We start from the raw sequence: 26764 nt of genomic DNA on the forward strand, positions 1-26764 counted from the left end.
TAATATTTCTAGTATTACTGATTTTACAAAAGCAGGTATTTCCATTTTTAATGATTGGTGAAAGAGCCTTCTTAGCAGATAATCTTACACCAAATAGTTATGTTTTAGGATGGTACAGAAATAGTATCTAAGATCAAGACTTCCTATTTATCACTAATGTTTTAGTAATTTTGCATGGCAGTGTGCCTTCCACTTCTGAGGTCAAGTCTACCTACTTCCCTCCCTCCCTTCCTTCTTTCTTTCCTTAACGAGTCAATTCCTGTCTGTGCTTGTGTCATACCTTCCTTAGGAGCTCCAAAAAAATTGGTTACCTAGAATGTATATTTAAGTGTGTTTCTAATTTTCACAAATCACCATAAGCTTATAAGCATGTAGCCATTTTTATGAAATTATATAACATGTTAGTTAAAAATCAGACTGTTTACTGTGTAATTTACATTTTTATTTTTAAAAAGTATAGTAAGTAAATGATCCTAAGTAAAAGAGTCTATTGATAGTTTTTAAACCTTCATTTTTGTAATGTCTCTTACGGACATTTTTTTCCCAAATGAGTTTAAAGTTCAATTGTTGGCATCATAAATCTTAACTTGCAAAGGGTTTGTTTGCTCATATTTGTCTAGTATTGAAGATAATTTGCCTGTTATGCATGGTAGGCTGTACATCTTTTACAGACCTGAAAATTTGTGTCTTCATTTATGAGACAGAAAACAAAAACTTTTGAGATGATTTTTAGAGCCATTAATCCATTAGTGCCCAGGGATTTACAGAATGTATCCAATGAAACAATGACTATGAACACAAAATATGCAACGTGATTAGTTCCCTTAACACTAACTAGAACTTTTATGTTTAACTCCCCAGATACTACTTGAAACTTTTTTACCCTTTGTCATCCTAATACTCATTATAATAGCTCTCATTAATTGGTGCATCTCCCAGTGGGTTAATTTGCAGATACCAGCCATGGCATCCTTATACTAACTCAATAATGCAAATTGATATTTATAGTCTTCAAAATTGAAAACAAAAAAAAGCTCTGTAACAAAAAAGACAAACTTTGCCGTTTTTTTTTTTTTTTTCCTTGAGAGAGAGATTGAGATGTAGCGAGATTCTGAGAGAGAAGAAAACAAGCCAAAAAAAATTCACAAAAACTATTGTAGGCTAATAAACTGATGTGAAAATTTCTCAATTTACAGCACTTGACAGGTGCTAAAAGAAAAGCATCTTTAATTTTAATGTGTTGTTAGGACCTCTTTAGAGAGACTGTACAAGTTATTAACAAGGTCCTCCGAGACAGGAGACGGGTAATTAACAAGACCTATGGAGATATAGTTTAGGTAATTAACGAGCTCTTAGGCACTGGACACAGGATAACACATAGCGAGTCCAATAGTTAAAAAGAACAGGTTGTTATGATATGATCAAATATAAGATGCAGCATGTAAGCCCTCTTGAGGTTTCTGATAGGAAAGTATTAAGATTATATTCCGGTGACCCCAGTGCACTGATTTTTGTGAACCAGTATGTAAGGTTTTTGGTTTAACTTCTAAGTAGCATTTGAGAGAATTATTTTTAAATGTTCTTACATGTAGATTAATAATCTTTGTTGATTGCCATTAATGAACATTTATATTTTGAGAAAAATACATTGGAAACACATCAGTTGTATGATTCTAAATTGTCTTAAACATTTATTTTCAGTGTATTTTTTACCTGTGGACTGTCAGCTAAAATTGCCTATTGGAAATTAACCTTGCTTTCCTTGTCTGCTTTAAAACAGTCGGGATCTAGGCCATGAGGAGACACTGCCCTGGCACCAGTTTGGTTTTTACCTTAGCGTTAGACTATTATGCACAGGTTCCTTCAGTCATGCCCTGTGCTACCTTCACATCTGAGATTTTATATTCCCAACTTCAAATATTTGGTCCAGTTATTTCCTGTGTAAATTTGAAATTGATGAGGTATGAATCTTGAGTTTTGCCTAGAAAATTCCCACCTTCAGCAAACATTTGTTAAGAACATGTTATACTTTAAAGGTTAAGAATATAAAGAAGGCCCTTGTGAGTCTCCTGATTCATTCCATTACCTGCTGTCTCAGTGATGCTACTCTAGTCCATCAGGATAATTTTTTTCTGAATTTCAGCTCTGAAAATCAAATGATATTTTCGTTATTATTTTTGGAATATTTGCTGTGTATAAGGAAGTCATATTATTGATCCTGCTTTGTGTGCTCATAGAAAAAGGTGTGCAAATATTAGGTCTGAATTCTATGCTAAGGGTTGGACATTGTATAGACACTGGAGAACCATGAAAGTGTTTAAATTGGTTTGTGATATGTTTGAATTAATGTCTTCTATCATGAAGTAGCTGTTGAGGGCAGAGGGGAAAGGAGAAGGACTTGAGGCAGGGAAACTAGTTAGCAAGTTAATATAATGGTTGTGGTGAGAGTTGATGGAGGTCATTTGGCAGTGAGGAGAGAGAAGAAAGGAACATCTTTGAGAAATATTTACCCATTATGGGACTTACACTTTCTGCTTTTGGGTAGTGGGCAGTGGGGGGGACTGGTAAGGGAGAAGAGAATAAAAAGCCAGTGATATGTCTTCAGCCGATGTCTTAAGTTTAATGAAACATAGCATTTTAAAATCCATTTGGTTTGGTACAACAATACCAGGTCTGTAGTCTTTGAATCAAACTTAGGATTGTAGTCTTGATAGAAAGGTTTGAATTTTTTCTTTTTGTTTTCTTAGTGAGGTGCTATCTTGTTTATTTTAGGGTTTTGTTTTTTGTTTTTTTTTTTTGAGACTAGGAATTATGTGTTTTGAATTTGTTTGAGACTGACAAGTTAGCATGAAAACAGTAGTTGCTTTTAAAGGTTTGTTTTTCAACACTGAAATGCTTTGGCTTCCTTGAACATAAGAGTGGAAATTTCAGTAACTGTGGATGTATGCATTTAAAGTGTTTCCTTCACCTTACCATTGAAATTACTAAATATATTTCTCTGCAATGGTTTTGGTTTTACCAAATCTTGTCTCTGTTGGATGCTTTTTGTTTCTCACTAAGAGGATAACATCTATTTCTTATATAATTAGCCCTCACTTCTGTGGACACTACTTTTCCAGGCTTCTATGCCTAGAACATTTCCAGTTGGGTCACTGTGATCACGTTATCTGTAATTACTGTTTTCCCAAGACAATAATGCTTTAACTTTTGAAATACAGGTAGCGTTCCTATATATTTAATTTATGGTAATACTGTTACCTTGTGGCCAAGGTGTTTTAAATAGCTGCTGGTGATACAAATTAATTATGAAGTGATTTTTCTTACATGCATGTAACTGGTTTCTAAGACTGTTAGGATCCAGACATTTGACATTTGTCTCTTTGAACTTACATTTTAAGGTTGAATTCTTGCTCTTTGATTGGATATATTACATATAATATATTGCTATGTAATAAGTACTTATAATTATTAAAATATTTATTATATATTTAATACAGTATATGCAAAATAAAATGTTTTTATATTTTTTATATATTGAAGCTTAGAAATCTTGGACTTAAAAAGCAATTAGTTGAATCAGCTTGGCCTTCTTAGAGTACACCTTAATTCAAATTGCTATTAAGAAAAAAATGTTTAACAAATGTGTGTGTTAAACTCTGCTAGGGTTGGGGGAGGTATGGGGGATGACATTCCTAGCCACACCAGCTATGGAGAGGGATGTGTAAGAAATGACCTATAATCAAAGCAGAATAAACTGTGTTAAACAGAAGGACTTGGAGCTTATTGTGGAAAAGTAGATGACAGAGCAGTTCAGTCTACTGGAAATTGGGAAATGCTTCTTCAATGGGGAGACCGTTGAGCTTGATCTTGACCATGGAACATCATTTTGTAAGTTGGGGAATGAGTAGATAGACAACTCTGTTTTAGTAATGGCAATAAAGCTCATTTTCAAAATTATTAGGTATGTTTTGAAGGGATAATTTACCAAAGTGACTAAATACTATTATATCATTAGCTCTTTATTAACAGCTTAGTAATTTTACCATTTCTTTTCTAGTTGGAGTCATGGAGCTATATTCTATGTCATTCCCTGACTGGTAGGTTCCAGAGGAAGTGTGTTTGCTACTTTAGGCTACCAAGGAGCCAATTAGTGAGTGCCTTGCAGCAGCTCTGCATTAAGTATAATGAACTCTTTGTTATGGAGCCTGGTATGGGAATGGGGGTGTTCCAGTTAATCACATATTTTGTTTACTAGAGGTATACAATGCATTTGTTTCATAGAGATTTTTTATCTTCAAAGAAATTAAATGCTCCAAATAATTAAAAATGAAAATCATACTGAACATGATTTAATATTTGTTTCAGAAAGTACATTTGATTCACTTCTTTTACTGAAAGGTTTTACAGTACAACATGAAAACATTGAAATACTAATAATAAGATATTCTGAAGGGAGTATAGGATAAGTATTAAGAGTTCAGATTTAGAAGTCAGGTCTGCATTTGAGTCTCTGTTAGCTGTGTGGCCTTACTTAACCTTTCTACACCTCATTTTTCCAGCTGTAAAATGGAGATAATAACCTTGGTGTAGGACAGATTAAATAATGTCTTGTACAAAAACTGCTGAGGGTAGTGTTTGACACACAGTGCACCCAGAAACAATAGCCCTTGCCATGATCTTAATATACAGCATCTACAGAATACCTAAAATCGATTTAAATAAATTAGGTGGATTTTTTTCCAAGTAATGATATCTTCCTAACTTAAAAAATTTTAAATAAAAGTAGAATTTAGAAGCTCATGTTTTTCGCCAACTGATAAAGGACATACATTTGGCAGGAAGCAATATACTGATAGTTTTTCTAGTATCTTTCAAGACATATGTTCAGCAATAATCTTTGATGACATAAAACTAAAACCACATTGAAATTAAGTAAAAGTATTCTCTGTTATTAAGCAGAAAATTTCCAAGGCAAAGTTATCATAGTAAATATTGATACAAAGTCTTATGTTCAGAAATTCTTTCATAACACTAATAAAGATATTACAGGGTAGATATCTAAGCTGCGGATTTTCTTAAGGTATGGTGACAATTTCCCAAACTCAGATGACTGAGTTCAAATTGGATTGTTAAAGAAGGCAGTTTAGACTATGATAGTAAGAAAGATAAAGGCTGCTTATTGAAAACTCCTCAGAACACTTCAGTCCCCTTTGGGAAAAGAGCATTTGCCTTTGGAAATTCACACAGGCACCAGTGTCTCTTCCAACCAAGATTCAGAAGTTGACTCTTTTATTTCTATGTCAGTGCAGGTGCCCTCTTTTCTCTTTGTTTTTCACCAAGAATATAAGATTCTTCTCTAGTAGTCTCTGAACTCACAGTTATTTAATATATTGGAAATAATATTTATTGTAGTTTTAATGTTTTGTCATCCTGGTTTTAAAAAATAAATATTCATTCAACAAAAAATATATAACCAAAATTTGAATGTTAAATACTGTCATCACGTCATTTTATGGAATAATATCTCTTGTACTTACAAAGATGGATAGGATCTTACAATGTCATCTCTTTGTGCCTGCCATCTTTAGACTACCAGACCGTATATATTAGGGTGACATTCTAAAATCCAGATGTTTATTTTTGAATTTGATAATAAGGGATGGAAATTTTGGCCCTTCCTTGGTTATATATATTACTGCTGTTCTTTCTCTGTGAGAATTATGTTGATACTCCAATATAAAGGATGCACAAAGCAAAGTCTCTGCCTTTAAAAGTAGAAGCAGGTAGATACAAAATATGTAATTAATTGTCCTAATGGGTGGTACAGTTGGTAAGTGCTCAGAAAGATAAAAGGTACAGATTAGTTGTGTAAGGTTAGGCAGTCCAGGCATAACAGAAAAGGTAGAACTAAGAGTCTTGAAGGATGGATCTGTGAAGACAGAGGAAAAGGCTTTTATAAAGGGAGATACAAATGAGAAAAGGTAGCGAGGTAAAAATGAATGTGTTAAGTGGTTCTCAGGGACCCAGCCTGCCTAAAACCATTAAAGGTTGGAGGTAGTAGTGGAGATGTGACCTTATTAGCATTAATTTAGCATACCAGAATGAAGAATTTGCTTCTATAGATAGAATGTATGAAGAGTTTTCCATATATGACTGATGTGATAAAAATACTATTTTAGGAAAACCCAGAGACCAGTGCCACTGCTGTTACATACATAATAATGCTGGAATCGGAAGAGATGCACATGGACTCAGAGAAACTGCATTTCTAAGCATGATTTTAGATTCCAAACAAAAACTTTTTGTAGTGAAAGATTTTAATGATATAACTTATAGAAGCAGGACAATAGTGAAATTATTTGGCATAAGAAATGTGCAGATATTAATATATATTAGAGGTACACTCTTTAAATCAGTGAGTACCTGTTTTAACTGTTCTTTGAATAGTTTCTTTTTTTCTTCACGCAGAAACATTTAGAAATAGCTGACTGAAAGTTGTATAGTATAATGTACAATTTCTTATAAGATCATTGTATTCTTCTGTTGGGGAATGGCCCTGGAAAGTGTATTTTACACAAAACAATATATTCTTTTCTGGCAAAACATTTATAATTTAATAGCTCCACTGAAACAAACTTTTGACTACCAAGAATGTTTTAAGGCTGGGCTTCTCAGCTTGGGTTACAGAGCAGTGGAAATCCCCCAGTAACCCCAGCAGTTGCTTCTAAGAAACAGGTATAGGAGCCTGTGGCTTGCATCACCCAACTGGGGGGCCCCTGGAAGTCTGGCTGCCTTGATGTCCCTCCTTGAAGGCTCTGTAGAGATGGCTTGAGCTGGGAAGGTGGGTGCTTGTTGGCCAGGGGTTTCATTCATTGTAGGCTGTTCTTGAACACCTGAGGCCTTCCTGGTAACCAGAGGGCACTGTGGCTTCTCCAGAACATAGCTTTGTCATAGGCCTACATAGAGCAAGCTTGGGGTGCTTTTGGCCAGGGTGTTGTGGGCCTTCTGGCTTTTTGCACCTGGTTCAAAGGGACCCAGGGATGCCTTGCTTGCACCCTCATGGAATTGTCACATCTCTCCAGATTATCCTTATATTCTCTCCTTGCAGGAAAAGCTTGATCAGGGCTACTGGGTCTATCTTGATCACATAGACAAGCAGAGCCTGTGCTGGGTTTGGCCTGTCAAGGGGGCTGCTGGTGTCTTGCTCTCATCACTGCTGCCCACTGTTTTGCTGCTGAAATGAACAGGACTTGATTATACACACATATACACACACACACACAGAGATGATGACTAGTAGATGCGTAGCAGGTGGTGGGCAAGGGTCTACTCAGGGTAACAGGCCAAACACAACACAACTTCCCAAAGTGACAAATTTCCTAAAGATCAAGGGAGAAAAGATTCATTTTATAGCAAGAGACACATGATTGTATTAGTAAATGCAAAAATTCATCTGAATTTTTTACTTAAACTTGAGATGTTAAATTTTATGCTTGTTGTTTGATTTATTATTCTTATGTATTAGGGCTATTAAAGAGAAAAAAAGGATGAGAAGCTCAGTTTTAAAGGAATGGAGAACTTTTGGAATCCATAGGCCTTATGTTGAAACTTGTGGGTTGTTTGACTGTCTTTGAAATAATTATTTCTATTCTTTTTTTTTTTTTGAGACAGAGTCTCATTCTGTCCCCCAGGCTAGAGTGCAGTAGCACGATCTCAGCTCACTGCAGCCTTTGTCTCCCAGGTTTAAGCAATTCTCCTGCCTCAGCCTCCCAAGTAGCTGGGATTATAGGTGCATGCCACTATGCCCGGCTAATTTTTGTATTTTTTAGTAGAGATGGGGTTTCACCATGTTGGCCGGACTGATCTCGAACTCCTGACCTCAAGTTATCTGCCCACCTCAGCTTCCCAGAGTGCTGAGATTACAGAGTTGAGCCACTATTTCTGTGCTTTCCCTGGAGAAATTTGTAAGTTGGACTTGATTGACTATTACATCCTTGACGAACCAGGCCTTAATTTCATAGATGTCTTTAAATAATTTCATAGATATCTTTAAATCCTCAAGTTCTAGGACTTTCACCAACAACATATCCATTATTATTCATTATGGAAAAGCAGCTAGGTCTGAATTTGCTGTCCATGATCTTTGGTGTTACTGACCACAGTTTTTAATTGTCTTGCCTCTGAGAGCTCATAAAAGATACCCCATGAGAATATTAATAAGTAAATTACTGTTAATCCCTGTAGACATTTATGTGTTAGATTCTGTTTTGTCATCCAGGTGTTTAGTGTACATGCCCAGTCCCAGGAGACAGAATATAGTCTTTTCATCTATAGTATCATTAATTTGATTTGGTACTGAGTTTTTTGCTTTTTTCTAAAAAGAAAGAAAAAAATGTTGCATTTCGTCTTGCCTCTTAAACCTCATTTGCATGTATAATAAAGGTAATTGGAATGTGCTAAAGATTCCAATGAAATTTCTCTAGTGGAATCTCTTCGGACACTTCACTTTTTTAGAGCTTTGGAAAGAGGATTATTAAACAACATTTAAAAAAAACTTTAACATGTAACCTCTGTGGAATAAATGTTTTCAGGATTTACCAGAAAAATCTCTAATTAATCTGTATTGTGTCAAATACCTATCCTGATAGACCTAGTTGGTATACCAGATAAACTGGTTAATTAAATTGATTCTGTTGGAAGTCCACCAATTTGAAAATGTGCTTAGTTCCAGTTGACTTTTGTAAATATTAGAATAATTCTTCCTATCTTCAAAAGAACTAAAAATCACTCCACAATGGACCATCAGGTATAAATATAAATTATCTTTCTTATTCAGGAAAATTATTTATTCTACTCTTTGGGGACTTGGGATCTTGTGGGTGGAACTTATGTTGCCCTAGCATTAATCTACTCAGTCAACTCAGCCCAGTTTTTACACATTTTTTACTAAGTACTGGTTATGAATGTATTCAGCATACTTTTGTTAAGCATCTTTCATGCTGGCACTGTGTCAGACTCTAGGAATGAAAAGAGGAATGAGATATGGTTCCTTCCTTCAAGTGGCTTACAGTAGAAAGGGAGGGGAGACAGGGGTAAGATATATACACAGAAGCAAACTTATATAGACCATATATTTGAAAAGTATTTTGTCAAACAAAACATTTTTATACTCATTTCTCTTAACTCTCTTTTAATCTTAATTCTGTGAAATAGATGGTAGCATTTCTGTTTCTTAAATATGAAATTTAGAGCAGTTAATTAGATTTTTCCTTGACATTAGGGTGTGGGCAGTAAGTCTGGAAAGGTAAATTGGGTAAAATCCAATGGGCTTTGAAAGCCAGTCTAAGAAATTTTGTCATTATTCCGGAAGAGTTCAAAAGTTTTTTGACAGATGAATAATGAAGTTAGACCTGAGCTTGAGAATGCATATTCAGTATGCACAGGCTGGACTGGACAAGGAGAGATGGGCAGAGACTGTGAAGAGGCTGGTGCAGGAGTCTCGACAGAAGGCAGTTTGGTCTTATGGTCAGAAAGGTAGCAGTAAAAATGAGCAGGGAGTAAACACTGAGAGTGTTTCAGCAGAGGCTGAATAGTGAGAACATGGCAGTTTATTTGTGAGGCATGTAAGTCAAAGACTGGAGTGAAGGGTATCTCTGAGGCTTCACCTTGGGTGCCCGGGAGATTGGTGGTATGAGGAGGAAGACAACCAGACAGAACTGATCTAAAAGACATGATGATTGGTCTTTTAGGGACAGGTAGGATATTCAATCCAATATTTTGATCAGACATTTGTAAACATGGTATTATAAAGGGTAAAGAGATTGGTGGTCGAAAAGATTTACTAGTCCTGTATCTGTATAGGGCTGATGGTGGTGAGAGAATATGAAATCACCAAGGTAGAGTATAAAAGTCCTGAAAACAACCTTAAGAAATATCCAGTTTTTCCCACCTGGGGGTGAAGAGGAAGATAAGGAAAAGGACTGGAAATTAGAAGAAAAGTTAGGCTGCCAGATAGCATAGAAAAGTGAGTCTCAAAAAGAAGGAGCAGCCATTTGGTATCACATGGAGCTGAGAAGTTAAGGAGAGTGAGGCGATTTTAGTGAAAATAGTTCACTAGTGGCCTTCCTCAAAGAAGCAATGAATATTGGTGGCAGGAGATGTGTTTTAGATTAAAGAATGTGAGTGACTAAAGATAAAGTCAGCAAGGGTTACTTGGTAGGGTTGAGAAATTGGCAAAATAAAAATGGTAGAATGTCAAAGAGATAATGGACTGTGGGTGGGTTCTGGTGAGGGAGATGAGTAAATACAGGTGGATTAGAAGACAATGGGGATGATAGTGGGAGTTCACCAGCAGGTCTCCAGGAGAGAGGGAGTGTCAGAAGTTGAGGCTGATCAGATGGGATTCTGATTGAGATTTTTGTGGTTTAAGATTTTATTGATTACTGTTCCTTTGGAAGCATGTTAAGAAAAATTCAGTTTGTAAAGATGTGTTATAAATTGTAAGGCAGTATGTAAATATAAGGTGGTATTATTCAAATCCAAGTCACTTGAAGTAATTATACCATTTTAAAGCAATGAATCTTTAAAAATGCAATCCTAAATAGGAAATAATTTTAAACAGAAGAGCTCTAGCTCTGTGAATATGAAAAGAGCATTGTTAAATGAAGGCCAGGAGAGCGAGCGAGCGAGCGAGAGAGAGAGAGAGAGGGAGAGAGAGTGAGTGTGAGTGTGTGTGTGTGTCTAGCAGTGAATTATCATTTACAAAGTAAGAAGAGGCTATGTATATTTTGAAAAGACAAAAATAATATTAAAATAAGTAGTTACGGAGCATAAACCAGAAATTGAAGGGATAAGGGAAGTATAGGTAATTCATAAGAGTATTTTTCTTTGGTTCTTTTTTCTTTCTAGTAGAGAAATAGAACAAACCTTTGTCCTTAAAATTATTTTAAATTATAAGTGAATAGTTTATGGCATTTATTATATACTCATGTATCAGTTAAGAATCTTAATAGAAAGCAAATGACACACTCAAAACGGATAACTGAGGAAAGGTAGTGGAGAGGTGCAAGCAGGGTAAGGGCATCAAGAAGAAATAGTACAGCACCGGGGACCAGCAGTGTCTTAGAGGCACTGCATGCTTAGCTGCAGCCGTGGCTGTAGATAGATGCTGCTGCAGCCCAGCAGGGAGGGAGGGAGGTGCTGGTGGGATGGGGCTGGGGAAGGGGAGTAAATACCCTGCCTCCTATGCCTTCAGTACTCCAGCCTCTTGGAGGTGCCTCCTAGTGGCAGAGCATAATAAGCCAGTGGGCAAGCCCAGGTGATACTCTCTCCAGAGGTCAGTGTCCTGGGGTACAGGGAGGGGCAGAGTGGAGCAGGAGGGGCAGAGTGGAGCAGAAAATCAAGAGCACAGTTATTTCCAAATGCATTTCAACCATTATTCTGTCTCACTTAGACTATTTAAGTCTAAGACTTTTCTGAATCATTTCTGATCGGAAGAAGCCTCATGAAATTGCACTGGACTCCTTGAAACCAGCCAGCAGTGAGCTCACAGTAAAACTGACAGTTTAGAACAGCTCTGTGGAAGAAGGAGAGTTTATGCCTGAAGAGTTTGGACTGTGGAGTGGGGCTGCCTTTCTTACATCATAACTCAGCCACTTACTGTGTTACTTTGGATAAGCTTGTTACCATCTCTGTACCCATTTCCTCATCTGTAAATGAAGATAAATATAACACTTACGTCGTAGGATTGTTACAAGGATTAAGTGAGTCAACATGTAAAGTGCTCAGAAAGATGCCTGGTACCGTGGTTAGAGTCCAATAAATATCAGTTGCTTTTAGGACATTATTCTGTACTTCATTATCAACGAAATACATGGGTTATTTCTCTTTTCCTCCTTTTAGACTCACTGAAGATTTTTATTGCATTATATTATGTCACAGTTCTCAGTATATACCTCTGCCCAACTACCTTTGTCATGAAAGTGAAGCCCCGGGTCTCTAGAGCCCACTTGGTTAAAGAAGATCGATAGGATGTGCTCCTTCGAAAATAATTAATGTCAGTTTTTCTGTGATAGTTTGAAGTTATACTTATTTCCCACACAATAAGGAGTTGACTGGCATTTGAGAAAGTTACTCCTGTTCTGTCCCTTCCCTCTTTCTCCTCTTCCCTCCTCGCAGCCAAGTGGCACACCTCCTGGATTTCACATTTAATTTGAATTCGCTTAATACAAAATGAATCAGAATATAGGCCAAAATGGACTTTGCTTTATAATTCCAGCAGTAATGGGGTTTGGAAGGAGATACTATGGAAGGTGTAGTAATACTCTAAAATACTCTAAAAATACTTGTTTTCAAATGCCCTCCAAAGAGCTTATTATGTGACTTCTCATTGAAAGATTTAAAATCCTAGAACCAGGAATTTATGGTTTGCATTGTCTAATAAAAGCACTGTTAACCAGTTTTAATAGATCTTTGTTCTTATGTAGGTTTTTTTTTTTTAATCTTTTCAAGCACTGTATACTTTTTACTCTGAATAGTTTCTTCTCCTTAGGTGTTCTTGTTACAAAAGAATCTGTATGTTCAAGAAAGAGAAACAAAAGAAAAAAAAAACACTTTGATCACTGCCAAATGCCATAGTGATTATGATTACTACAGTGATCAGTTTTTTTTGCTTTATAATGATTGGGTTATTTTTTGGCCTATATATGGAAGATTAGTTCATAGCACAAATTAAAGGACAGTTTCAAGTTCTCACTGATTTACTTCTCTCTTTACTTATTATTTATTTTAACTTTGAGGTAAATTAACAAGTGATATTGAAGAGGTACTAATGACTCCTAAAAATATTTGAAAACATTTAAATATTAGAATTAGAATTTACTGGGAAAAATTCTTTAATATTTGGAAAATCACAAAAGTAAAACTATTGACACTTTTGCGTAAAAACTTCAGAATGTTAAAGTAAATCATTTTGTTTAAAATATCTTTTAAAATACTAATTTAAAAAGTTTAAATTCTGAACTTTCATTTTACATAGACTACTTTTTAAATGTGAGTGTGTCTAGGTTTATTTTGCACCTGATTAAAAACACCATTTTCCTTAACCTGTCAGCAGCTCGGCTGAGCAGTCAGACTGGATTATTCGATATCTTGTCTGACATGAGGATGGCAGTCCAAAGAGAAAGATATCACAAATTGGTGCCACACTTCAATAAATAGAGACATTTTATTTTTCGCCAAGCTAATTCAATCCAGTTCAGTTAACTCTTTTTTCCCCCTTAAGGACAGATCAAAAAAGGCAGCCATGAATGACTGGGTTTGTCAAGTGTTTGACATGTCAGTGTGTGAATATAAAGCAGACCACAAGGGAGGGGTTCTGCCTTTAGACTTCAGACAATACCCAGTACAAGAGCCTCTCCCTCAGATCTGCACTGTGGGGAGCTGGAGAGGGTGGCTCAGATCTCTCAGACTCACTCAGGTAGAATGGGAAGTAGCCGGGCTCACCGCACTGCAAACCCTTCCCCTAAGAGTTGGCGATTTTTCAGCATTCTTAGGAATTCTCAGGCATTTTTGAGCCGCCATTGAGTTGCATTTTAGTTTTATAAGCTGTGACTGGCTACTACATATTGTTATTTTTGTGATTTTGATAAAATCTTTGTCCTAAATGTCTGTTCCTTGAAAACTCTTATTGCAACAAATATAAAGCCATTATTTCTGTTTCTTTCTTCAGTGATTTCTTCCTGAGACATATACTGAAATGTATAGAGTCATAATATTGTTCAGTCTCAGGGATGCAATGGGATGGATTATGCCACCAAACAGAAAATGTTTAAATAATATTTACGAGAAAAGATTAACATTGCCCAAATATTACCTACTGCTCTATGGATCGAGCCTGAGGAACGTGTCATCAGAACCTTTAGGGGCTCCTGCCCATCCTGCTGCCTGGGCTGCCAGGCTCCTCTGTGTCCTGCAGTGACGCTAACTGTCGGACAGCCCCAGGCCATGCCATATGTTTGCAGAGCCCTCCTTGTCTAGCCTGCCAAACATATCCTTCATGTCATTTTAAATCCTACATTTTCCATGAATTAGGCATTGCTTGACTAATTGCTGTGATAGAACATTTCATTTCTCTCTGAGGTCTAAAAATTTAATTATCCAGAGTGCTCTCCCCCACCTCCCACAAGCACATCTCTACCATGCGCCTTCTTGAAATGAGACGGTTATTGTCTTATTCATCTATGTGCTCTATATGTTCAGGGCTTCTGCAGTGCAGCCAGTGCTCACTAAGTAAATCTCTATACAGGGAATGGGGCTAGGGCTGTGTGTCATAGGAGGACAGAGTCTAGAGCCGGGCTGACCACATGCAAGTTACCTAACCTCTCTGTGACTTGTTTCCTTACTTTTAAAATAAAGATGTGGAAGGTATTGGACCATAAAACTACCATAAGGATCATGAAGATTAAATGAGTTAATTTTGGTAAAGTGCTTAGAACAGTGTCTGGCACACATTAAGTGCTGTGTAAATATTTATGACATAAAATTATTTCATTATTATTTTATTTATGAAATAAAATAATGTTCTGTCTGGTAGTCACAGTGCTAAGTGTTTTACATGTTGTTAACTCATTGAATCTTCACAGGAGTCTTATGTCGTAGATACTGTCGCCATCTCCATTTTACAGATGAAGGAACCAAGACCCAATCGAAGTTAAGTAACTTGCTCAAGGTCACAGGGCAGAACGAGGATTTGAATCCACACCACCTGGCTCCAGTCACTTCTCTGCTTGCAAGCACCTTGTATGCTGTCTGGACTGAGTGTAAATCATTTTGTTTTTTAGACTATCACAGTCAGATCGGAGATGTAGCAGAATGTGTTTCTTGACCTGTTGGAAAACATGCTGTGAGATAATGGGGTAGGAGAGATTAGTCCCACTGGACCCCCTGTTGGCTACCTTGGATTGAAAATCAGAGAGGATAGAAACCACATGTGTTAGCAGCTGCTACCACAGCACTCTAGGCTAAGGTGGACTAGATGAGAATGCTTTTTTGGATTTAGTTTTTGTCTTTTAAGCCACTCCTTTGTGTGCTCTTGATGCTTTGCTGGTATAGTGACTTGAGTCCAGGGCCATGCAGAACACCATAAAGATGTTGAGAAAATGTGCCAGCCACACAGGCCTTGAACTGGTGCATTGTAGGTTTTTAAAACATGTTTCACTCTTCTCTACATGCCACCCAGCTCTGCTGAAATACTTAATTCATCCACAGGAGTTCTAGTTAGAAAAGTCTAGTAATCAGTTCTGGAAGCCAGTACTTTAAATCTTAGTCATAGCCAATGAAATCTTGGTTACATGGGAAACTCTCTGAAGGTGGTTGTACATGCGTGTATGCCCTATACATCTTAGAGGGTAGGATTTGTACACATAATTACAGATACTTTACCAACATTACATCCAGTGTCCAGACTTTTTGTCACACAATCAAAAGTTTTAAAAGTAAATTTCTTAAATTTTGAAAGGATCCCAGTTATTTTACTGTCAAGGTACAGATAATGAAAACATACATATTTTACAGTTGTTTTGTGTATGGAATAAAAAGGTTCCTAGGACACTAATGCTTTGTGAAAGTTTTAAAGGCTAATACCTTTAAGTGCTGGGTAAAAATTAAACTTGAAAAGCACCGATGAAATATTTACTCATCAGATGGCTTTGAAGTTTAGCGTCTTTTTGGTTACAGTCCCGTCTAATGGATATGTTTCAAAGAAGAAATAGTTATAGCTTTCAGCTGTGATGTTTTCTTCTCTGTGTGGAGGAAATCTGTGTTGTTTTGGTTCATTATTTAAATTTTCAAGACTAGCTACTTAGAAATCACATTAATGAGAGAAATGGTTCCCACAATTCTGAATTTATTCTTATCGATAGAGTAATGTTTGAAAGCCGATTTTTCTAACACTTATGGCATTTTTAAACAGATTGCTTTAACCCTTTGATTCTATAATCTTTCCAACCCAAATGTACTTAATTCTCCCTAGTTTTATATCAGAGGGCCTAAGGTGAGTGACTATGTGTAAATATAACGGTAAATCTTACACAAATTAGTTTTACAAAATATTTTGCTGGATAAAATTGCTATGTTTAAAGATGTTTAGAAACTTCGTAGTTCATTCTTCAGTTCTGATAACTAAAAAGCTTTTCTTCAAAGTTTAAAATTGTAGATGCTTTAAGAATGTTGGGTAAATACTGGATTTTTTTCTACATCTTGGGTTAAATTTCACTCATCTGAATAATGTAGGGCTTTAGAAATTTGTATTACATGTTGGCTAAAATTTTTCTATTTTTGTGTTTCCTCCCACATGAGTTATGACACTTTTAACATTTGTTTATGTTTTATTAGTTTTCATATGAATCCGACAAGCAATGAAGACCTCAGGAAAATCCCGGTAAGTTGCTGAAGGGGTTAGAGGGTTGTCAAAGAATAAGCTGGTCTTTTTCTCTGGCACACATTTCTAAAAATGTCTTTGTCTTCTTGCCTTCTGTCTCACTTAACTAAGGATTGTAGCTTAGCATAGTAATTTTAGGAGAAAGAAAGAAAGTTAAATGTAATCTTTACCTTTAATATACAAAAGGGTGTGACTCATATGATACATGAAAGTTTAAGCAAAATAGGTTATAATTGAAGCCAATTTAGGATATACATATTTTGTTTACAGATTGTTTTGAAATTAATATGCAAGATGTATGTCAGGGTCAAATTTGTGGTTATGAAATAAGAGCATGTAGAAAAGACTATTTTTTGTTGTTGGGACAAGGATTGAAAGAATAAAGCTGCTTGTTAACATTCAACAATAGAAAAGCATCCTGGCAGGAAAGCCAGATAACCAGGAAAGTATTTGAAAGAACAAATACTTTAGGACACTTATCTTTCTCGTCAGAACAAAACCAAGTATGTTAACAGGATTGGTAGCGACCACCTAAATCAACTCACGTATTTTGCAAGGATTATTCAGATAATCTTAACTTTATTGTAGTATTTGAAGTCCAGTATTTAATCTCTGTTCAGAGTTCCATTGCATCTGCAATCAATTCTAACTATATTAAACAGAGAATAAATTACCTTACCAAAATATAGGCAAATGTTCTTGGTAGAAAACTGAATTCTTACTGAATAACAGAAATAGGTCCTTTATTCCAAGAGACTGGTGGTTGCTGTTACAACCATCTGTCCTTGATACGTGTGATCCAGATGTATAGTAAGAATTTTTTTAGGCAACATGGCTAGAAGAAGCTAAGGTGGGTTTAGAGTTTATTTTCTAAGCCATTCTAAATGCAGTTGTTTATCTTTAAAATTCTGGAAACTGTCATAGCAGCACAGGACTTTGTACTATGTTCTTACTGTTTTATTTAAATGATTTGTAAGTTTTGATGTTTTATAAATTCTCAAGTCTTTATAATATGGCAGTCTGGCGAGAAATGTGAGAAAATATGAAGTCAGCCTTTGATCAGATAGTAAAATGAATTCTATCAGGCAGTTACTTAATCTCAAACAAAATGCAACATCAAAAAAATCGATTTAATGTGTAGCTATTGTTTATTAAGTAACCTTAATTACAATTTCGATTGCTTGTAAATGTACTTTTCCAAATCTTGTAATTTATTGCTATAAAAGCATTCTTAGAATTCTTTAAAGAAGTAAAATGTGAAAATTGTTTTAGTTAAAGGATTTAAAGGTGATAAAAGAATCCTTGATGTGTGATTATTTTTCTCTGGAATACTAACTATTCTAAGTGACAGTTAAAGGATTACTAGGTGTTGTTAATTTACTGCAAGATACAATTAAGAGGAGGAAGCGCATCTTCATACTGATCATAGTTGAAGAAAAGCGTTCGAACAAATTTTATGTGGAAGATTATAAGATGTTTGAAGTAATTTACATTAAGTTCTCCAATAATAGCCATCCACCAAGTTATTTTTTTCCCTCTGGACATAGTATTTTGTAATTAAGTTTGTATGTCTTATATGCTAGTGCCAACACCTGTCTGTGAAAGCACAGTGTTTAAACAGGAGCAGTAGCCAGTTGAAAGGGCAGTGTGAGCTCTTTAAGGCCTAATTAAGAACTGAAAGGGAGATGAAGGGAGTAGGACAAAAGATGTGAAAGTAGCTGAGATGATATTCCCAGAGCAGAGTTCCTCATTAGAACAATAATGAGATGATCAGAGAATGCCAAGCCTTCATTTTTCTCTCTCTCTCTCCTCTAGTTGCCTTGGATGTCAGTTAGTACCCCACCAATATTTGGTTACCAGGACAACCTTTCTTTAAATCTTCAGTTATTTTGAGTCCTGATAATTTGCTTTTGTTTAAATTTAAATATTGTAAAAAATGTACATTTCCTAGTTTAAATGGCTAGACTGTGTAAAGCAAAAATAGATCACTATGAGTTCTCAAAATCTTATGCATAACTGTATTATTTAAAATTCTGGGTTAGAAAACTTCATGTAGTAATTCTAGTATTCTCTAGTCCACATCTTATGTCTGCATATGGACATTTTTAACAGAAGTGGGGTAGAAATGAGAAAGGTTGTAAAGAGGGAAGAGAAGAAAAATTTACATTAAATTTTGAAATAAAAAAAATCTTAAAAACATCAATGTTGTCTGTATAGAGTGCTGCAAGAAAAAATATTGAGCACTTTGGAGTAACCATTGTAGGTTGCATTTTGTCTTTGCTAGTTTGAAGAGTTCTGAATTTTGCAAGCTTTTCCAAGAATAATAATAAAAGTATCTTTTGAAAAAAAATTTTTTTATATTTGCCTGAGAGTTTTCCTCTTTAAAAAAATAATTTTTGTAATGAGCACATATTTTAATTTTCTGTTGTTTCTATTAATTGTTATTTGGAGTTATATCAACAAACAGAAATGTATATTTCTGTTTGTTGAGATATAGATAGATAGATAGATATGGAGAGAGAGAGAAATAGAGAGTATCGTCAATTTAAGAATCTTATGCCTAAACTTAGAAGGTTTACATTGTTTTCAAACATAGAATAAAATCTGGAACTCAGCATGAAACTGTTTTTAATTATTTTGTATTCTTTTCCAGAATATAGTTCATAGTGCATATGTTTCTAAGATGTTTTCCTGCCTAGAAACTTGATGCTGAAAGTTGGGGTAAAATTTTCACATAAAAGGACAAATGGAAAATTTATTGAAAAGTCCAGAAATGTATTTCCCGGAAATCTGTCTACACATGAGTGTTAAGATTGTTGTAAGGAAAAAAAAAATAATCCAAATAACATATCTGTGTATTCTAGAGGATGGCTGTAAAGTATGACCAGTAGTCTGAAATAGTAATTGATTATTTTGAAAGATTAAACTGTTAAATTGATTTATATGATGGCATTCATTTAAACTATGTCAAAATACAAAGCTTTGACACATCTTTCATCTTCAGTGTCTGTAGAGAAATGTTAAAAATAATTTTAACTACATTAACTGCTTAACTGGTAATAGTGTTAAATATAACAGTGCACATTATTTTTTTTAACTATTTCATTGCCTAACTAGTTTGGAGAAATCAGTTTGTATATGTATAATTTTATTATTAGAGAGACTGGAATAGATGCTTTTATTATGTTAAATAAAGAAAAAACAGAAAGCAGTCAACTAATCAGTAATGCATCCCATTTAGCTTCCTTTCATTAATCCCTGCAATTCTCATTAAGAATGTGAATTTCTCAGTAAATGTTTTATTAGAAAAGTGAAATCACATTAATTAGACTTTATTACTTTTAAAAATGCAATTTAGAAAAATCACTTGGTATACCAGTTTTAGAGTTGAAAGGGACCATGGAGAACATCTCATCTATCAGATAAAGAAAGTGAGACCTAGGTTGGTTTCTCTCTCAAATTTATTCAGAATTACTACTTGGGTTGAAGTAAGAAACTTTAGCTTATTTTTAACAAATTTCAAAGGTATGCTGAACTCCATAGTATGTCTTCTCTCTACTGTAGAAAACTGCTTAATATAATCTTTTATAAGAATGTATTAATAGTTATATATCTCTAAACTATATATCATGACCAATTAAATAAACTAGTGGCTATGTGCGTGAGTGTGTGTGTGTGTGTGTGTGCGCGCGCGTGTAGACTTACAAACGATTAATTGATCTGAGAGAGAAGAGAAAAGTAAAACAACGCTTGTCTCTATAATTGTGCTTTAATGGTTTTAGAACAATATTTGAAATGTTTTTAGGGATGAAGGAAACATAACTGAAAGTTACATCTGTTTCCAGTTTCTAATGCTAAAATAAACTAAGTTGTTTTAGATATATTTTATAGAATTTAAACTCACTTCCCTTTAATATCCTCTCTATTCATTCTTACTAACTCTGGTCTTTCATATTTCGATAGCCGTATAACTAATCTTAACCCCCCAAATGATTCACTGTTGCCATTTTACCTTTCCTAGAGTGTAGCTTTAATCATATCCTTTCTCTGTTTAGAAAACCTTCAATGGCTTCCTATTTTCCTCAGCAAAAGTCTAAAAATTCTTTATACTACCATTCAGCATCTTTAGTGGTCTGTTTCAAACCTACCGTTTCAGCGCCCCCGTCCTGTACCGTATTTTCCAGCCATGCTCTACTGAGTACCTGTTACTGGATTACCTGTTGTTATTGGCCACTATGCCTTGAGCCTCGTTTCCTCCTTTGAACAAGCAGACCTCACTGCTTGGAATGCCCCATTACACATTTCTGCCTGCAAAATCTTGAAGGCCTAGTGCAAGCTGTATTTTCTCCACAAAGCCTGAGAGATTCTGTGAAATTGGAAAAGGTTTTCAGTCCTGAATTTTTTCACTTATCCTGGAGAAGGGGGTGTGCTTCAGTGACCCAAGCATCAAATTGGTATCTGTACTATAGCTTCTCTTTCTCTGGTGTGGTAAAGTCCTGGTTCCTTGGGCTGAAAGGCTGGGGAACTGGGGAGGGCCAGTGAAAAGTTAAACTTTGGCTTTACTGGTGAAAACTCCCAAACACATACCACTATTAAAGTAGATCCTGAAAATAGGGAAAGACAAGTTTAATTCTTACGGGGGGAAGGTCATTCGGTATTCACCAGTCCCCATTCTCCATCCTCCACTGAACAGATTAGGTAGTATTCCTTAAGAGCAAGAAAACCAATTTCCTCAGTATTTTAGTTGATTTTCCTTAAAGCCAAATGGAAATGTTTTGAAAGATAGTGATGAAAATCATTTTAAATTGTTGGGTTTAGTGAGAGAACTATGATTTAAAAAGAATAAAAAATTGCTTAGTTGTATTTGGGCATTGTATTTTATGGAATGAAAACTCCAAGTGCTCTACATACTGTAAATAAAGGTTGATGTTACAGTGCCTTGATTAAATTCCTGAGAAATATTTTTCTTTAGGTAACAGTAGTATTAGAATGCTTTGTAATAATAGTCAATTAGTAAATGTCTTTAAAAAAATTTTTTTGGTTATATTTATGCTTTCTCCTAAAAAGAATTTTTGTCAATAAAGCTAACTAAACAGATGAAATAGGAGAGAATGCAAATATACTAACCATAGTATTAATATAGTTGAACTCTTGCGTTTCCTGATAACCAGGGTCAAAAAGAGAAAGAAGATATTATTACTAGGAGAAAGAACTAGACCCAGTTACTCAGGGGAGGAAAAATTCTGCCTGTTTCTAAATTATAACAGAAGTTACTCCCATGGGACTTCTTCTAAGGGTACTCTTTGATTTAATTCCAAGTGCTTCCATTTTCGTAGCAAATTGGAAAATATTTTTGCTGTTTCCGTCTTCACTAAGAACTTCACATTAAATCACAGTTCAAGGGAAGCAGCTGCATAAGGACACATGTCCACGTGTATCATTTTCAGTTGCTTCTTATAGTTCCTCTGAGTTAACTTTTAGAGATCTTTAGTTTTTATCTATTTTAGTTGTATTTATTATAGAACATTTCATCTCTTAATCTTAAATGATATAACCAGTCTCAGATATTAAGAAATTGCCCACAATGTTAAAAAGAGCTTTAAGATTTAGTTATAGCCAAAACTTTGGTGCACCTGCCCTAGTTCTTGCCTCAGGACTGGCTAGCCTTTTTGTGAACTGTCTCATTCACTCTAAGCAAGGCTAGCGAAAATCTTCATCAGGGTTTGAAAAACAAAAAGTCAAAGTTCTAGAGAATTCTTAATGTTTGTCCCAGATGATATATCTACGAAAATGACAGTCTTTATCTTGTTCCAGGACAGCAATCCCTTTGATGCCACTGCAGGGTATCGTAGTCTGACCTATGAAGAGGTTCTGCAGGAGCTGGTGAAACACAAAGAACTCCTTAGGAGGAAAGACACCCACATCCGGGAACTTGAGGACTACATCGACAACCTCCTTGTAAGGGTAATGGAAGAAACACCCAGTATTCTCAGAGTGCCATATGAACCATCCAGGAAAGCTGGCAAATTCTCTGACAGTTAATAAAGCCAATTATATTGTATTTATAATTGGACAAAGAGAGAGAAGGAAGGAAGGAAGGAAGAAAGGAAGAAAGGAAGGAAGGAAGGAGGGAAGGAAGGAAAAGGAAGGACTTGTTAATGGAAAGAGACTACACTATCATGTTTCATTACATAGTCTCCTTCATTTTGAAAAATAGTTTCACCTGTAAATATTAGCAGGAATTATCAAGAGTGACCTTTGAAGCAAGCTAAATAGTTAAAACTTTTAAAGCGAAAATGGGCCAGATTCTCAATGAATAAGTGGTTCCTTAGGACTCACTCAGGTGCTGGTACTGACCCATTAATCTGCCATAGGCCCAGAAATGTCTTCAAAAGTACATGAGTTGTTCCTCAGGAATAGATTTTTCATAAAGCAGAATTGATACTTGGCTGGTTTCTCAGAAATCAATTTGTAGAAATATTTAGCTTCAGGAATACTGCTCATTATAAACACTACTGAAAAAAGTTTTTTTTTATATACACATAGGTACGTGAATATTCATGTATCTTGTATATAAAATATAGGCATATACCTCATATATACATGTGTTTTTAGAACACTTAGAAACAACTGATTGCCTCTAAAGTTAGGCTACCAATTTCTTAATCTGAAAATGTGTGTGCTCTATCAATGCAAGACAAGTCATCATTCCTACTGTCGTGGTTTGTTATAGAGAAGCTGCTTCAAATCACTCTTGACTACATGGACCTTGGTTTCAAAGTGAGCTGCTATGTATCATTCTAGCAACAAAGTTTTTCTCTTTTCCCAAAAGTAATGATCTCAAGTTCTTTTTTGAAGAATGACAAATTTTAGGAGATTTCATTAACTTCACAACAGCATGAATTTCTTTGAATTAACTATCTTAACATTTGAGTTTGTTTAAGGTATAAGCAGAATATAAGCTAATATTGTTAGTTTTGTTGAAATTCTGCATGCCTTTAAATCACTAGCAAAGCAAATATTATAAAGTTATATCTGATAATAATTGTGGGAAGTATGTGATTATCTGGTGTCTGATAACCCAAAGCAGTGGGCAGATTCTAGGAATGAAGAATTAGGCTTGGTTTCAGGTTACATAAATAATAGAGCAGATGGTTGCTTTTGGGTCTTGAACCAAAATAAGACTTACTAAAGGAAGAGTGAGTTTTTAGAACAGACCTTTACTAGCGTGACATTATGTGTTACTCCACATCCACCCTTTAAGAATTGATTTATTACAAACTTACGTTTTATTTTAAAGCCTGCTTCCCCAAAATGTTGATTTCTTCCATGGATAATTTTTATATGATTTGTACAAAATTTTTCTGAAATTTAAGTTAAAAAGCAATGTTATAAAAATATTGCTAATCTTCTGCTTATTTTTCAGCCTTAAACGTCTTAAATACTATAAAACATTGAGAGTATCTGTGTCTTTCTAAATTTAAAATGAAAAATTCGTCTCCATATGGAGACTTATATATTCCCCAATCCTTCCATGAATTGCATTTTTTCTAATACTTATCTCTGTTAAGACTCCATTGAAAGTTAAATAAGATGCAGATATAATTGTTTTGGGTTTTTTTTTTTTTTTTTTTTTTGCTTATTTTAGTTTTTGGAATCAGCAAATACCTGACCAAGCTCATATTCATAAACTAAAACCCCTTGTTATTTGTATCTTCTGCATTTCAGTTTTACTGTAAGAACATGCATTTTGAAATTATGAATTTTTTCATAAAAATTAAATGCTTTAAGAAATAGAAAAGGAAAAATTGCTTTTACCAATTTTTTATTCACTTAAAATTGTGTCATAAACCTCAAAAGCTGGTATAGAATTGTCTTTCTCATTTGAGGTCTTGGTAGTTATTATTTTTTTAACATGGTGCCACTTTTAATTAGCTAAATGTTACGAATTCTCAGCATTTGTTTTTTCTGGTAGTATTATTGAGTCTTTTTCATACACTCTTTAAAATGCCAAAATCTATGTTTTTAGTATTATGACATTATCTGCAGACACTATAATAATATGCTTTGGCCAAGTTTGCTGTTTATAGAGTGAACCAAGATGTCAGTTTTTTACTCGGGTTGTGTTTTACATAAATAGAGTTCATTTAAAAGTATGGTTCAAGTACTACTATTCTTTTTAATGAAGACATTGATTTTTAAGGAGTGATTTTTTTTCCTACATAAAACCTATTAAGGTTTAGGTTTATTCATACATGAGTGATTTGGTTATAACTCAATCAAAATTTTTATCTTTAAATCTCAGACAAGTACTATATTTAAAACTGGATCTGTTAATACATTCATCACTGCCTGAAAATTTGCTGTTCTAATGTTTATGAATTTTCACTCATTACCTAGAGTAAACTTACTGCATAATAAACTAAAAACAAGTTCCCAAGTAAACATACCAGTGTTTTCTGTGTTTGGGAAGAAGAGCAGAGTAGTTTTAGTTTCTAGCATTGTAGAAAAAGAGGCCAAAAAGGTCACCTTAGTTTATTTTTCCAAAATGTAACTCTAAGTATTTTAATGATATATTTCGTTAGTTGCTTACAAATGGAAATTAAATATATATGCTCATTAAATAATGCACAGCATACTAGATTATAGATAGATTTTACTTTTATGGTTAAGAGAACGCATGCCCCAAAACACTTCTACCACCAAGAAGATTTTTTTAAATCACAGAAGTGATATTTATCTCAAGCCTATCTTAAGCTAACATACTTCTGTTACGTAATTAAACCATTTCTGCTATTATTTTTAAAGCAGTATTATTTTATAACCAGTTCCAAAATTCAACTTTAAAAATATTGAACGTACTTTCCTACCACTGATGCTTCAAGTTTCATTTATTGAATACCAGGGTCATATCTTAGAATTGTATATAACATAACATGTAACCCATTCATGAAAAATATTTAAGTATTACTTTTTGCTGCTATGTTCTGCATTGAGCTTAGTTTTGCCATCGTCCCATGAATGTAGTATTATCCGTAGATTATACATAACTACATCTATTGCTTTTGGCGGTAAATCAAGATTTAGTTGTAATTTTCCAGCTGTGAAAATGTTGCCTTGTATTTAAAAGTGTTTCATGAATGGAAACCTAAGTAAAACTAAGCTCATTAGTGACAGACTTGCTTTCTTCATGTCACTCCTCCACCAACTCCCTCACCACTACACATTCCTGCCTACCATCCCCGTAAGGGTACTTATTATTCTTCAACAAAGAGAATCTAAAAAAAGCAAAAATAAAAACTGTTGTCTAATATATCTACAGTAATTGTTACAGTAGAGCTTTTATTTTTCGCTGTAGCTTTTCAGAAAAAGTGATCTACCTTGGATTTGTAAATCAAGCTGAAACTTTTTTGATCTTACAGTCATCACGCTCTTATGTCTTATAGGTGGTAGGTGTCACTTGTGTGTATATGTAAGTGAAGTATGATGCATGCTCATTCACTTGGTCTCTTTGAAGTAAGGGAAAGGATCACAGTACTGCTGAGCCATCATGGTAGATGGAAGGGTCTGTCAGCACACATGGAAAGCCCCCATTTACACAGATGTAGAACTTTAATAATCCAGATGCAATCATTGGAAGTATTTAATATGCAATTGATAATTAATCTGCATATGAAGCATTTTCTGATATATTTAATAAGAGGTGTAGAAGCTCTTCAAGCATTTAACTAGTGTTGGTATTTTATTCCATTTATTTTCTCCATCAAAAAATGCATTCTCACAGTGGAGTTGAAGTCTAATAAACGATACATGTGGGCCTGTTAACTTTCGAAGCTTCCAGATGGTTTGTGTTTTGAGGTACAAAAAAATGCTGCAGATCTAGAAATGCATATATAGCAGGTATTTGAATGATATAAGCATTATTTATAACTGAAGAGTTTGACACTTACCTTCTTAAGTAAATGCTTTCATAACTTGTATACATTTTTGCAGGTACAAACTCAGAAGTATGTAAGCATTGTATAATGTGACAATTGTATAATTTATGTAATCTGATGCATGAATCAGAATTTTTATATAATATATGATTATTGACTTATAGTTGATTAAAGTGCTTAAACTTAATTCAGTTGTCAACATTTATTACAGATACAACAGTGTTACCATAATGGATTTATATATGAGTCCTCCTTGTCTTTTAATAATTATCTAGGATGCCTCTTATGTGGTTTATTGTAGCACATATTCTGTAAGACCTGCAAACTTATTTTACTATGAAAATAGTTCTGAAAAGTCATTCAAAAGAGTAGTTTTTAAGTGTAAGTG

The 26764-nt window shown here is 34.7% G+C and overlaps 1 protein-coding gene across 3 annotated transcripts in view; it reads left to right on the plus strand.

Moving 5' to 3' along the window:
• The window catches only part of RAB11FIP2 (RAB11 family interacting protein 2), a 41152-nt gene extending 14589 nt beyond the window's left edge, over window positions 1-26563 (plus strand). The window contains exons 4-5 of one of the 3 annotated variants that reach the window (XM_012448046.2): window positions 16393-16438; window positions 22253-26563. In XM_012448046.2, coding sequence (XP_012303469.1) covers window positions 16393-16438; window positions 22253-22480 — 274 coding nt within the window. In that variant the 3' untranslated portion in view covers window positions 22481-26563. Of the gene's footprint in view, window positions 1-4057; window positions 4098-14642; window positions 14814-16392; window positions 16439-22252 lie in introns of those variants that run through there. The other 2 variants (XM_012448047.2, XM_012448048.3) reach the window with 2 other exon arrangements.
• Window positions 26564-26764: the final 201 nt, after the last annotated feature.

Source organism: Aotus nancymaae, unplaced genomic scaffold (genome assembly GCF_030222135.1).
Source record: "Aotus nancymaae isolate 86718 unplaced genomic scaffold, 86718_ANA_hifiasm-v0.15.2.pri h1tg000010l, whole genome shotgun sequence".
Taxonomy (NCBI): domain Eukaryota; kingdom Metazoa; phylum Chordata; class Mammalia; order Primates; family Aotidae; genus Aotus; species Aotus nancymaae.